The sequence below is a fragment of the Nerophis ophidion genome, linkage group LG10 (assembly GCF_033978795.1).
Source record: "Nerophis ophidion isolate RoL-2023_Sa linkage group LG10, RoL_Noph_v1.0, whole genome shotgun sequence".
Classification (NCBI taxonomy): Eukaryota; Metazoa; Chordata; class Actinopteri; order Syngnathiformes; family Syngnathidae; genus Nerophis; species Nerophis ophidion.
In genome coordinates, this window is record NC_084620.1 from 34,444,990 (window position 1) to 34,459,738 (window position 14,749).

The following is a 14,749-nucleotide window of genomic DNA, read 5'->3' on the forward strand; positions in this document are numbered from 1 at the left end:
ACACAACATTGGTTCTGTTGCTGCTGTGTTGTACAATATATAAACCCCAAAACCAGTAAAGTTGGGATGTTGCGTAAATTGTAAATAAAAACAGAATATGATCATTTACAAATCCTTTTGAACTTATATTCAACTGAATAGACTGCAAAGACAAGATACTTGATGTTCGAACTGCAAAACGTCCATCCATCCATCCATCATCTTCCGCTTATCCGAGGTCGGGTCGCGGGGGCAACAGCCTAAGCAGGGAAACCCAGACTTCCCTCTCCCCAGCCACTTCGTCTAGCTCTTCCCGGGGGATCCCGAGGCGTTCCCAGGCCAGCCGGGAGACATAGTCTTCCCAACGTGTCCTGGGTCTTCCCCGTGGCCTCCTACCGGTTGGACGTGCCCTAAACACCTCCCTCGGGAGGCGTTCAGGTGGCATCCTGACCAGATGCCCGAACCACCTCATCTGGTTCCTCTCGATGTGGAGGAGCAGCGGCTTTACTTTGAGTTCCTCCCGGATGGCAGAGCTTCTCACCCTATCTCTAAGGGAGAGCCCCGCCACACGGCGGAGGAAACTCATTTCGGCCGCTTGTACCCGTGATCTTATCCTTTCGGTCATGACCCAAAGCTCATGACTGCGAAACGTTATTTTTTACAAATATTTTGTAGCTAATTTGGAATTTGATGCCTGCAACGTTTCCAAAAAGCTGGCACAAGTGGCAAAAAAGACTGAGAAAGTTGAGGAATGTTCATCAAACAGAAGATCCCACAGGCAGACAGGCTAATTGGTGGTTGCCATGAGGGCTTCACGGTGGCAGAGGGGTTGGTGAGTCTGCCTCACAATACGAAGGTCATGAGTAGTCCTGGGTTCAATCCCGGGCTCGGTATCTTTCTGTGTGGCGTTTGCATGTTCTCCCCATGACTGCGTGGGTTCCGTCCGGGTACTCCGGCTTCCTCCCACTTCCAAAGACATGCACCTGGGGATAGGTTGATTGGCAACACTAAATTGGCCCTAGTGTGTGAATGTGAGTGTGAATGTTGTCTGTCTATCTGTGTTTCCCCCGCGATGAGGTGGCGACTTGTCCAGAGGGTTGCCCGTCTTCCGCCCGATTGTAGCTGAGATAGGCACCAGCGCCCCCCGCGACCCCAAAGGGAATAAGCGGTAGAAAATGGATGGATGGTTGCCATGATTGGGGATAGAAGCAGCTTCTATGAAATGCTCAGTCATTCACAAACAAGGATGGGGCGAAGGTCACCACTTTGTTGAACTGTTTAAGAACAACATTTGTCAATGAGCCATTGCAAATAATTTAGGGATTTCACCATCTACGGTCCGTAATATCATCAAAAGGTTCAGAGAATGTGGGGAAATCACTGACATCAGTGCGTAAAGGATATCACCACATGGGCTCAGGAACACTTCAGAAAACCACTGTCAGTAACTACAGTTCGTCGCTACATCTGTAAGTGCCAGTTAAAACTCTACTATGCAAAGCCAAGGCCATTTATCAACAACACCCAGAGACGCCGCCGGCTTTGCTCGGCCCAAGCTCATGTAAGATGGACTATTGTGATGGTATAGGGGTGTATTAGTGCCCAAAGCATGGGTAATTTACACATCTGTGAAGGCACCATTAATGCTGAAAGGTACATACAGGTTTTGGAGGAACATGTTGCCATCCAAGCAACGTTATCATGGACGCCCCTGCTTATTTCAGCAAGACTATGCTAAGCCACCTGTCACAACTTCATAGTAAAAGAGTGTGGGTACTCAACTGGCCTGCCTGTAGTCCAGACCTGTCTCCCATTGAAAATATGTGGCCTAAAATACCACAACGGAGACCCCGGACTTTTGAACAACTTAAGCTGTACATCAAGCAAAAATGGGAAAGAATTCCACCTGAAAAGCTTCAAAAATTGGTCTCCCCAGTTCCTAAACATTTACTGATTGTTGTTTAAAGGCCATGTAACACAGTGGTAAAAATGCCCCTTTGCCAACTTTTTTGCAAAGTGTTGCTGCCATTAAATTCTAAGTTAATGATTATTTGCAAAAAAAAAAATAAAAAGAAGAAGTTTCTCACTTAGGACAATAAATATCTTGTCTTTGCAGTCTATTCAATCTAATATAAGTTTAAAATGATTTCCAAATTATTGTATTTTGTTTTTATTTATGAATTGCACAACGTGCCAACTTCACTGGTTTTGGGTTTTGTACTTATTAATGGATTACCATATGGTCAAAGTGCAAAATTCCTCAACTTGAATGATATTACCAAAGTCCAAATGAGGGTTTCACCGCAAATACAATTGAAATAAAATTAACCAAAACAATACTGCTAACTTATAACAAATTCAACAAAATTGTGATGTGATTCTGGACGAAATATTTTGCGAAATAAACCTCTAAAAAAGTAACAATCCAAATACACTAAGATTTAACGGTGCATTATTAAAAGAAAAGAACCATCCACACAATGAAAATCTCCAACATGAACCCCCTGCCGTTTAGAAATGGAACACTGTTCGACAATTGATGATCTGGAGAACGAGCTTACGCAGGCTTTTCCCTTTTTAACGGTTCATTCACGACTGGCATCTCCAGCTCCGCAGACGAGATGGAGATGCCGGCCGAGTCAGTGAAGTTTGCAGGCTGAGTGAGTGAATCGTTCGTTTTGTCAGCTGGGATGCAGCTCGAGCAGGAATTGTGACGACTCGTTTGAACAGAGACCCGACCACGTATTGAATGACGTTTAACTGCAGAGTAGACCACCACAATCCACCCCAAAGGGCATCCTCCAGCTGTTTTTGCCATATTAAGAGATCCCATGCCATCTAATTAGAAGGAATCATCATCTCATCTACTGTGTACTGTAACGTCTCTTTCTATCGTCTTCATCTTGAGTGTCTTTGGTCGTGTGCGGCATGCTTCACATCTTTGTCTTGTTTTCTCTTTCTCTTTCTCTCTCTCCCTACCCTGGCCTCCTTCCTCTCTCTTCTTTTTTTCCACGTCCTCTTTCTTTGTGTTGGATGAGAAGGCGAGTCCCGGGGCACCCGAGGATGACGGCAAGTTGTCGGTAGGTGTCCTGTCTGATTTGACACGCTTTTCTTTCCTGGTCTGCGTTTTTTTTTGTTGTGTCGCTGTTATGAAAATACGTCTCCCACTGTATTACGAGTCTGTGTTGACCTCATCCAGTGTTGCATAAAATATATGTAAAAAAATAATAATAATTAAGAAACATGGCAACTTCTTCTTATTTTGAAAAATCCCTATAGATAAGGGAAGAAGGTTGCAAACAGGCCTGCAATGGTGTCCATTTTACTCAAGAAAATTCAGCATTGGACAACCTTGGAAGAAATTACATTTAACTCTATTTTAAGTGCCTTTATTGTATCAAAGTTGCCTCCAGGTTCCACTTTAGGTTTCATGCAAAAAGGGGTTAGGTCAGGGGTGTCAGACTCATTTTAGATGGGGGGGGCCACATGGAGAAAAATCTACTACCAAATGGGCCGCACTGGTAAACTCACGGCAGGATAACTTAGAAATAAAGAAAACTTCACATTGTTTTCTTAGTTTAAAAATAGAACAAGCACTTTCGGAAAATGTAAAAATCATAATGTAGTTGGGTTTTTTTTTTTACACTTACATGTTGCGGTTAATATTATTCTGTCTTCACTTGTCGTTATTTATACTTTCCTTATAAATTATGTGATAATGTTCATCAGTCAACTCATTGGTGTTAATTTTCAATCTATCAAGAAAAAAAAATAATATCAAAATCAAATTACAGGATGTTGTTTATGTAGTTTGCTCATTTTCCTCGACTGGTGCACTAACATCATGTGGTTCATTGTTTTTACATATGTAGCATAATCTACGAAGATATAAATAATTGCTATTGTGACATCTTTTGGACACATTTAGAACAGCAGTTTCTTTTATTCAAAAATTTTGGCTAATTTTTTTACTTAGCAAACTCATCCCTTCGGGACGGATACATCCTGTTGGCGGGCCTAATCCGGCCCGCGATCCGTACGTTTGACACCACTGGATTAGGGGATCACTCTCCAAACAATAATCTAAAGTATCATGCATTCATGACACTAAGTTGCTTGACGACCTGGTGGCGAGAAAGGACTTATTGTGGAGCTTGGAAGCAGATCTAGGTGCTGTAGATCTGCATCCCAGTTGGCAGGAATTGTGATTAACACGCTCTCTCATCTCGCAGGCCAGACCTCGGCTTCAGAGGGGGGGTAGCTCCGCCTCCCTGCACAACAGCTTGATGAGGAACAGCATTTTCCAGCTCATGATTCATACCTTGGACCCATTAAGTGAAGGTGGGCTTGATATTTAACTAAGTGTAATTGTGTTTGGTGACATTTTTTTAGTTAATTGATTTTAGGGTTTTGCGCTGATCTTCATTGAATTTAGTGAGTTTTACCGCTTTGTACTGAAGCGGCAATTTTTTTTTGTTTCAACTCATGAGATGACAGGCCAAGAGTCAAGGAGCTCTGGTTAAAGGTAAAGTTGTGATATGGTGTCTAGCACTCAGCAATTTGGAATTTTCAGGCGATATTCTTCAAAGGCATTGTTGATCCACGACAAACTCAGAATCCTATGGATTTTGATGTAGAACAGACCCCAGCAAGAACAAAAATTCACTCTGCTTTTGTCATAGGTTATCTTTGTTATTTTAAATATTCCAGGTTTTGTTCCTTTAAAGGTTCCCTTTTATGCAATTTTTATAATTATGTTCTGACAGTACTTCACAGTGACATAAACTATCAGGCTTTGCTACACATCTTTAAACAAAGCCTACATCACTGCCAATTATCCGCCAGTCATTGATAGTAAGGGACGTGTAATGCACTGTAGCTTACACGCCATTCCTTAAAAGGAAAACTGAACTTTTGGGGGAATTTTGCATATCATTCACAATCCCAATGAGAGACAAAAACACACACCGTATTTTTCAGACTATAAGGCACACTTCAGATCCTTTCCTTTTCTCAAAACTCGACAGTGCGCCTTCCAACCCGGTGCGCCTAACGTATGGAGTAATTTTGCTTGTGCTGACCGACCTCAAAGCTATTTTATTTGGTGCATGGTAAAATGATAAGTGTGACCAGTAGATGGCAGTCACACATAAGAGATACATGTAGACTGCACTATGAAGGCAGTTACACATAAGAGATATGTGTAGACTGCAATATGACTGAAGTAAACAACACCAACAGTTTATATGTTCCATTGAAAATATAGAACATTACACACGGCGTTCAAAAATCTATCAACATTTTTAAGTACAACTTTAGTAAGCTATGAAGCCGGACCGCTTGAAGGATTGTCGGCGCGTTAAGCATACGAGTATTATTATGGTGTGTGTATAAGGTAAGACATATTATCTGTTTATTGTTTCGCAATATCATGCAAAAAAACTTTTATTACCTTCACACGGCACTCAAAAATCTGCCGAAATGTTTTAGTATGACTTTGAAGGCGCACCGCTTGATGGATTGTCGGCCCATTAGTAGACTTATTATCATATTATTAGAAATATTATTATGTCTAATAATATTATTAGACATGTTATCTGGCATTTTGTTTCGCAATACTATGCAAAAGCAACTTTTCTTTCCTTCTGGTAGCTGCTGATCTGTATTTGGGATCTGCATAAGTCCTGAAAATGTGCGTGTGTCCGCCATTGTACAAACGCTTATACATTTAGCGGCACATTGATCAGAGGCAACTTCCTTATGCTGCTGTATTGACATCATCAACTCGCAACTCTTGAAATGTAATTCTACATTAAAAATCAGGTCTCTCACCTGTATAGTAAAAGGATGAAGACTTAAACTGAGAAGTTAGTACAATTTGACAGCCAACTTAGACCCAAAAATGGCCCAAAAAAACCTGAGAAGATGCTACGTTCTTCATCTAAACGGGAATATATCCCAGTGATAGCAGACATTGTACAGTAAGGGATGTTTGATTATGCTTGTTGTCTCTCATGTAGTTGACATGAGTTATTGTGTTGGTGTTGACGGAAAAATCGAACGTTGCGATGCGTCTTTGAAATTAATGCGCCGTTGTATGCCTACAATGAGAAAAATATCACATGTTATTATGAAAGTGCCTGTTAATACTTATATACTTACAGCGTGTGTATAAAACGTTGATGGAGGTTTTTAGATGTTTTTTAGGTACTTTAGCTTTACTTTTGCTCGCGTCTATTTACCTTTTACAATGCATTAAAAAAAATGTGTGCATAAGGCTTCTGAATGATAGGCAAATCCCAAAAATAATGCAGTTGCTCTTTAATGAGCTCAAAAAGGTTCCTTGTGTCTTCTTGTTCAGATACTTTTCAATGTTCTTCAGTCAGAAGATATTTTAAGAAGACCTAACATGAATTTACAATATTTCAGGTTAAATTGATATCCGCTTTAACGCAAATACACTATATTGCCAAAAGTATTTGCCCACCTCCCTTAATTCACAAATTAACTTGAAGTGCCATCCCATTCCTAACCCATAGGGTTCAATATGATGTCGGTCCACCTTTTACAGCTATTACCGCTTCAACTCTTCTGGGAAGGCTGTCCACAATGCTGCGGCGTGTGTTTATAGGAATTTTCGACCATTCTTCCAAAAGCGCATTGCGGAGGTCACACACTGATGTTACTTGAGAAGGCCTGGCTCTCAGTCTCCGTTCTAATTCATCCCAAAGGTGTTCTATCGGGTTCAGATCAGGACTCTGTGCAGGCCAGTCAAGTTCATCCACACCAGACTCTGTCATCCATGTCTTTATGGACCTTGTCATGTTGAAAGACGAAGGGGCCCGCTCCAAACTGTTCCCATAAGATTGGGAGCACGGAATTGTCCAAAATGTGTTGGTCTCCTGGAGCATTCTAAGTTCCTTTCACTGGAATTAAGGGACCAAGCCCAGCTCCAGAAAAACAACCCCACACCATAATTCTAATCATTTGGATGAGTGACCAAATACATTTGGCTATATTGTGTATATTGTCTGACTAGAAGTGTCAAGACGGGGGGGGGGGGTCGCAGCTTGCTGCGGGGTCGTTATCCCAGGAAAGCAGACGGACTACTCGGGACATGGCGTGCAGGTTTAAACATGATTTAATTTTAACTAGAAAAGGTGCGAACAAAAAGCGCTCACAGCGGAGGCACAGCTTGGCTAAGGAAACAAAACTAACACTTTGACGTAAACTATGAACATAACACAAACAACACTTACTGTGACTTGAAAAGAGCAGCATGAACTTTGGCATGAAAAAACAAGCATGACTTACTGTGGCAAGAACACAGCATGAAACGAACAACAACGACTCCAGGCCGACTGCCTGGCAACTACAAGCTTAAATACTGCCTCTGATTAGTGCTCGGGAAGTAGGTGAGCGGGCGACCACTAATCAGAAACAGGTGAACACAATAACTAACCGTGGCGACAAAACGAGGGAGTAAAATAACAGGGAGCAATTGAGTCTTAAACAAAACAGAACATAACTAAACAAAACATGATCACAAGACATGACAAGAAGACTAGAAGAAAATTAAAAAGTGAAGTCCATTCCTTAATATTTTGTTGTAATGAATTGTACGCATGGAACACTGAAAGTTGGTGATGTCACTGTAAACAAAAGCTATGCTATGCTTTGTTATTGTTGTTTTGGTAGATGAAAACAGTACGCCATTTTTCAAAATCCTCCCAAACCAATAATTAATAATGTAAATGGCTATAGCGACAATGTTTTTCATTATCATTGTTGAACAAGACTTTGACACATCCCCTATTATGCAAAATTTCCTTTTTTTTTAATAATATTTCATTGCACTAACTTTAACGACTGTTAATAAGCCCCCAGCCATGACAACCATCTCTCATCTCCCTCACTTTTGAGGGAAGAGGCACTCAAAAGGTCGCCTCTGCTCCGCCTCTGAGACTTATTGAAAAATATTATAATAAGGGACTTTTAACATGTTGGAAACTACTTTTTTCTAAGTTGAATAGTATGGGGTTAGGGATCATTCCCCGTTTTAATCCCAAATGCAGCCTTATTAGACTAGCTAAAGGAAATGTAAAGTGGGAATGTCAGGGCTCAGCGCAGGGAAAGAATATGTTAATGTGTGATCTTATCCTGCAATATGGAGCTATATCCATCGAGCTGATTGCGGGGAAATGGGATAATAGAATATTCATTGTGCTTTGAGAGTCAGATTGTGTTGCACCAACAAGAATAAAAACACATAGAGACCAGGGGTGTTCAAAGCGTGGCCCTAGTTCCATTTTGTCCCACCCTTACGTTAAAAATAATATAAATTATTTTTTAGGTAAATTGTAAGATATTACACAAATTGTTTTTGTCACTTATAAGGCAAAAAAAACGTTTAGACACCACTATTATAGACTAGGGTTGTACAGTATACCGGTATTAGTATAGTACCACGATACTAATGAATCATATTTGGTATTACTCCACCTCTGAAAAGTAACGCCCCCCCCTCCCCACCCAAACCTCCGTCGTGACGTTGTGTCATTGTTGGTTTACGAGCTGAGGAGCATGTTCGGCAGCGCACACACCCGGAGTACTTACAAAACAGACAATGTGTGTAGACAGAAAAGGGAGAACGGATGCATTTTGGCTTAAAAACTAAAGATAAAGGTGAAGTTATAAAACTGAAACGCCCAACCAGAAGAGGTGCTTAAAAAAAACATGGCTAGCTAGCTAGCGGCTAAAGTTCAGCTGCAGTCGGCAGTGTTTTAGCTACTTCTAAATCACTAATCCTCGCCTCCATGGCGACAAATAAAGTACGTTTCTTACAAGTATCATCCCTGCAGGACGAGGAATAGCTAAACATGCTTCACTACACACCGGCGTCAGAATGTAAACAAACACCATATTGTACATCCGCTGTAATGATACCAAGTACAGGAACATATCTAATCGATACTACTATGAATATGTCAATATTTTTGGCATCCCAACATCTTCTTTCATGTTTTTTAAAAAGTTTATAAACTCAGGAAATATGTCCCTGGACACATGATCCTGTAACCACTTGGTATCGAATTGATACCCAAATTTGTGGTATCATTCAAAACTAATGCAAAGCATCCAAACAACAGAAGAATAAATTATTATTACATTTAAACAGAAGTGTAGATAGAACATGTTAAAAGAGAAACTAAGCAGATATTAACAGTTAATGAACAGGTAGAATAATAATTCATTTTCTACCACTTGTCCTTAATAAATTTGACAAAATAATACAATGGAAAATGACACAATATGTTACTGCATATGTCAACAGTTAAATTAGAAGCCTTTGTTTGCTTACTTACTACTAAAAGACAAGTTGTCTTGTATGTTTACTATTTTATTTAAGGACAAACTTGCAATAAAAAGCATATGTTTAATGTACCTTAAGATTTTTTGTTAAAATACCCGCCAATAATGGAATCTTTTGTGGTCCCTTTTATTTAGAAAAGAATCGAAAAGTATCAAAATAATTTTGGTACCGGTAACGGTGCCAAAATATTGGTATCGGAATAACACTACTCTAGACTGAAACGTCCATGTTTATGACCCCATCAGAGGGTCATAGGCTGCGTCCCAAGCAGGCTTTATAATAGATTTTAATTGTATTGCTTATCCTAACATTCCTTTAAAGCCCAGCTAAGAATGAGTTTGTTTTAATGACTACAATGCACTTTAAAGTGCCCACTAGCAACTTAGTACACTGCATTCCTAAGCATTATTGATCATTCTGTCTGTTGTATGCACTTCTAATGTGGGGATATTTGCTCTTAATGAGTGCTAATGAATTGTACAGGGAAGCTAAACAAATGCAGACTATTAATCATGATCATATTTATTAGTTTCCGTGATGCTGGATTAGAAGCCATCACATGTTTAATAGTCCATCAAGGCGAAATGCTTGCTGATAGAAGCATTTTCATGGCACGGCAAGGGTTGAGCAGGTGCAGCCTCGTCCTGGCATGGTCTTAGGCTTTAAGTATAGCAGCTGGAAGGCTTCCACCCATCCATATTTTATGGATATCTCTCAAAATACGTTGTAGTGGCTTGTTTTTTTTTTTGAGCTCAGAGGGGAAATGTCTGAGGTTGCTTTTCAAACGGTTCGCAATTACTTTTTTATACTATGGTGGTGCAGTCCACTTCAGGTTTATTTGACTTATACAGTACTTGTAGTTAATGCATAACTTAACACTATGTAGCTGACATTTTAAAAAAGTGTTCATTGTTAGTGGTACTTGTTTCTGCTGTAACAAGTCACTTAAACTGAGGTCCATTAGAGGTGCCTAATCTGCAAAATTGTGTTTTTATTGCTATTTCAGCGTAATATTTGTATTTAGAGCCCGAGAGCACGAGGCATGAGAAAAATCTGCCATCCCCATGCTCCATTTTTGAAAAATAGAGGTGCTCAAATGATGCTTTTGAACTGCTGGTGTCAATTGTCCAGTGCAATGTGAAGCTCACATTGCATTGATAACGTGTGTGTCCTCCGGTCCCACTCCTTAATGATACACTATATTGCCAAAAGTATTTGGCCACCCATCCAAATGATCAGAATCAGGTGTCCTAATCACTTGGCCTGGCCACAGGTGTATAAAATCTACAAACATTTGTGAAAGAATCGGCCTCTCTCAGGAGCTCAGTGATTTCCAGTGTGGAACTGTCATAGGATGCCACCTGTGCAACAAATCCAGTCGTAAAATTTCCTCGCTCCTAAATATTCCAAAGTCAACTGCCGGCATTATCATAAGAAAATGGAAGTGTTTGGGAACAACAGTAACTCAGCCACCAAGGGGTAGGCCAATTAAACTGACAGAGAGGGGTTTCCATGGCTGGATAGCTGTAACTAAGCCATAGATCACCAAGTCCAATGCAGAGCGTCGGATGCAGTGGTGTAAAGCAGGTGGCCACTGAACTCTAGAGCAGAGGAGATGTGTTCTCTGGAGTGATGACTCACGCTTTTCCATCTGGCAATCTGATGGGTGAGTCTGGGTTTGGAGGTTGCCAGGAGAACGGTTTGGAGCGGGCCCCTTCATCTTCCAACATGACTGTGCACCAGTGCACAAAGCAAGGTCCATAAAGACATGGATGACAGAGTCTGGTGTGGATGAACTTGACCGGCCTGCACAGAGTCCTGACCTAAACCCGATAGAACAACTTTGGAATGAATTAGAACAGAGACTGAGAGCCAGGCCTTCCCCACAGACATCAGTGTTGGACCTCACCAATGCGCTTTTGGAAAAATGGTCGAAAATTCCTAAAAACACACACCGCAACCTTGTGGACAGCCTACCCACAGGAGTTGAAGCTGTAATAGCTGCAAAAGTTGGAACGACATCATATATTTTTTTATGTATACGATTTTTTAATTTTATTTTATTTCATTTTATTTTAATCTTCAATTTTTTTCATCCCCCCCTCCCCCTACTCGTTTACCTGTATCTCACCTTTTTGTAAGGGGCGCTGGAGGCCGGCAGACCCGTCAGCGATCGTGTTCTGTCTCCCCGTAATGTTTGTCTGATCTTGAATGGGATTGTGCTGAAAATTGTAATTTTCCTGAAGGAATAAATGAAGTACTATTTAATCTAATCTAATCTAATCTATTGAACCCTATTGGTTAGGAATGGGATGGCACCTCGAGTTCATATGTGAGCCAAGGCAGGTGGCCGAATAATTTTGGCAATATAGTGTACGTTGTTGTGGTGATTTATGGCATGTATTATGATGGACAGAATATGCAGAATTACAGTCTATATGTATAAATCGACATAGCACAAACAGAGACACACTCTGTCAGAGACGGAGGCGTAGACAGACAAAGCTCATTAGCATTATAGCTACAGATGTTGCGATCCGTGACTCGGATCTTCACATATTATTGTTTATTTTTCCATCTTTGTTCTTATTCTCCGTTTGATCCGTTTATTTCCCGTTTAGTCCATCACCATGGTTACTTATTAGTTTCAGCTGTTACTCCCGGTTCCTGCACACCTGTCTCTGTTAATCACCTTCCCTTTATAAGCCTTCCTCTTTTCATTCTTCTGCCTGGGACTCTAGTTTGTTTTCACACAACGATACGTCTCCTTTGCACTTTTGCTTACATGCAATTCCTGTAGTATTCTCGCGAGCTCTCACGCTGCGCAATTTTATTTATACTTAGCTCTCATGCTAAATGTTTTGTTTTCCCCTTTTTGTGCCTATGTGCCAGTTTAATTTACTATTTGTTTATCCTAGCTTTCATGCTAGCGTCTTTTGTTTGCCTTTCCTTAGCTCCAGTATTTTTGTTTTCTAGCACCTTTTGTTATTCAAATAAATAGTTAAACCTTACCTTTGCTGTGTTCTATTTCGATGCATCCTCGAGGGAATCGAACCCGGCACCACGATGCCGAACAGACGTAACAACAGACGGACAACATGTTGTGTACCAGTAGAGCTTACTGAAAAAAACACTTTTAAGATGTTTAAATTCTAGCATGAAGGCTGAAATTTGGGCCTTTAATACACTATTTTGACCCTTCTTCTATGAAATTGGTGAAAAATTGCATAATATGGGACCTTTAAATTATTAGAGCGAGCTTTCAAATTATTATTATTTTTTTTTTATCAGATTAATCTCATTTTGGAACATGGATTAATCCTCATCATTGCTTGCATAGTTAAAATCTGCTCAAAAAAAGTCCCTGATATTTGTACACAAATGCAATATCATTGTCAGAATGTAATCCAGGAACCTTTTGACATGTTTTACTTGAATGTATGTCAATTATTCGCACAAAACAGTTTTATCTAAAGTTCTTTCAGGCTTTAGTTTGGAGCGAAATTGGCCAGCGAGCACACCAGTTGGAGTCTCTTCACTCATTTTTGTACTGACATATGCATTGATCTGACCACTGACCCTATAGCGGTTATGGTATAGGAGCTTGCACGGTCAAAACAAATTGCATGATTAATCCAAGCGTGTCCATGGCGAATGGAATATTTTATCACATAAATTATCTTACAGTTTATTATATGCACTCTCTCTTCAATTTGTGACCCTGGTTGTTTTTTTTTTTTAAAGGTTTTGCATGCTTGGGTCAGTGTCAGTGTCAAGGAACACCTCCGAAATGTGTTTCTATATGCTGTGGTTTCACCTTTATACTCTTTTGGGACAAAAACCTATCATATCAATCTTAAATTGTGGATGTATCTTGATTGTGTTTTTGTCTTCCCAATCTCTTTCTTCTACTGTCACCTCACCCTCAGAATTTGCTGACTCTGGTGAGTTGATCTCATTTCTGTAACCCCGTCACTGTCCCTTCTTATTCCTTCTCTTCCACCATTCCAACAACCAGCAGGTTACTGTTCACTCTGATGTACTGTTTTTCTTCCCGAGCGCTGCTGTATGTCAACTTTGTCTATCCCTGCAGATGTTTTTTCTTGCATTTTATATTCATATATATATATATATATATATATATATATATAGTATATACATACATCTTCTGTGCCCCCCTTCCTCCTCTTGGACTTCCTGTGTGATCATCTCTGCATTGTTTTCCTCATTGAGCCCAAATCCTCTCTCTCCTCTTACTGAAACTGCTGAGTAGTCAGGAAACGGTACTAGTTTAGAGGATTCTTTGGTGTACTGTGCTGGGTTCATGAACTGGCGTCCTGGACAGATGGGTGACCTTCCTCAGGATTTATAATCAATAAACTGGACAATGGATTAAAGACTATGGAAAACGCCTTTCCCCACAAACCATGCTTCTGTGCTTGTTTAATCTGCATGCAGCGTCTTTCGTGCTTGCCGTTTAGCTGCAGCTTTAACCCTGCATGTGTGTTTTTTTTGCAGTTTTACTTCAAAATGCATGTGCCTAAAATGCCAAATGTCCTTAGTGCAAACATCGGATTCTATGACGTAGGACAATATCTGATTAGGTACCCAGGTCTGCGTGTTTTCTTTCTTGCGCCTCACATGGCAAGGACTCGGAGTGACCCAAAAGATCAGGGTTATTTAGACCCTCATCGCATCCTCAACATGCAGGTAGTCTTACTTTTATGTGGTTGTTATGGCTTTAATCAAGACAGTCAGAGCTCTGCCTTAGTCACGTGGTCAACGCCATGATTTGAAAATTTGGATTTAATTTTCAAGCTTGACTCGTGGCTTGCCGTAAATTTTTGTCCCTGTCACAAAAATAAGCTTCTTCGATCCAGATGGTGCATGACATGCTGTTGTGTTTGAACCATACTTGCCAACCTTGAGACCTCCGATTTCGGGAGGTGGGGGCGTGTTCGGGGGTGGGGCGGAGGCGTGGTTGGGGCGGGGTTAAAAGGGGTGGCGTATAATTCACCAACTTGAGTATTTCATATATATAGAGCGTATATATATATATATATATATATATATATATATATGAATATATGTATATATATATGTATGAAATACTTGACATTCAGTGAATTCTAGCTATATATATTTTATTATATATATAAATAAAATAAATAGTTGAATTTCCGAGGGCACTTATCAAATACACAGTAATAAAAACACAGTTGTTCTATTAACTGTACTGTGCTTGCAGGTTACTAAAAAACAACAACAACACTTACCTTTCACTATTTGAATAACCTTTCTTCTGCCATTTGCGTATTGGCGAGCGACCTCCGACACCGGGAACATCTTTCACGGATTTGTTGTAGACATCCGCAAATGAGAACGGGATGTTGCTTC

The 14,749-nt window shown here is 40.3% G+C and overlaps 1 protein-coding gene across 9 annotated transcripts in view; it reads left to right on the forward strand.

Moving 5' to 3' along the window:
• The window catches only part of LOC133560722 (sodium/potassium/calcium exchanger 2-like), a 107,698-nt gene that overhangs the window by 46,092 nt on the left and 46,857 nt on the right, over nucleotides 1–14,749 (forward strand). For 4 of the 9 annotated variants that reach the window (XM_061913562.1, XM_061913561.1, XM_061913560.1 and 1 more), the window contains 3 exons: nucleotides 3,011–3,059; nucleotides 4,212–4,320; nucleotides 13,282–13,296. In XM_061913562.1, coding sequence (XP_061769546.1) covers nucleotides 3,011–3,059; nucleotides 4,212–4,320; nucleotides 13,282–13,296 — 173 coding nt within the window. The remainder of the gene's footprint in view (nucleotides 1–3,010; nucleotides 3,060–4,211; nucleotides 4,321–13,281; nucleotides 13,297–14,749) is intronic. The other 5 variants (XM_061913564.1, XM_061913568.1, XM_061913563.1 and 2 more) reach the window with 4 other exon arrangements.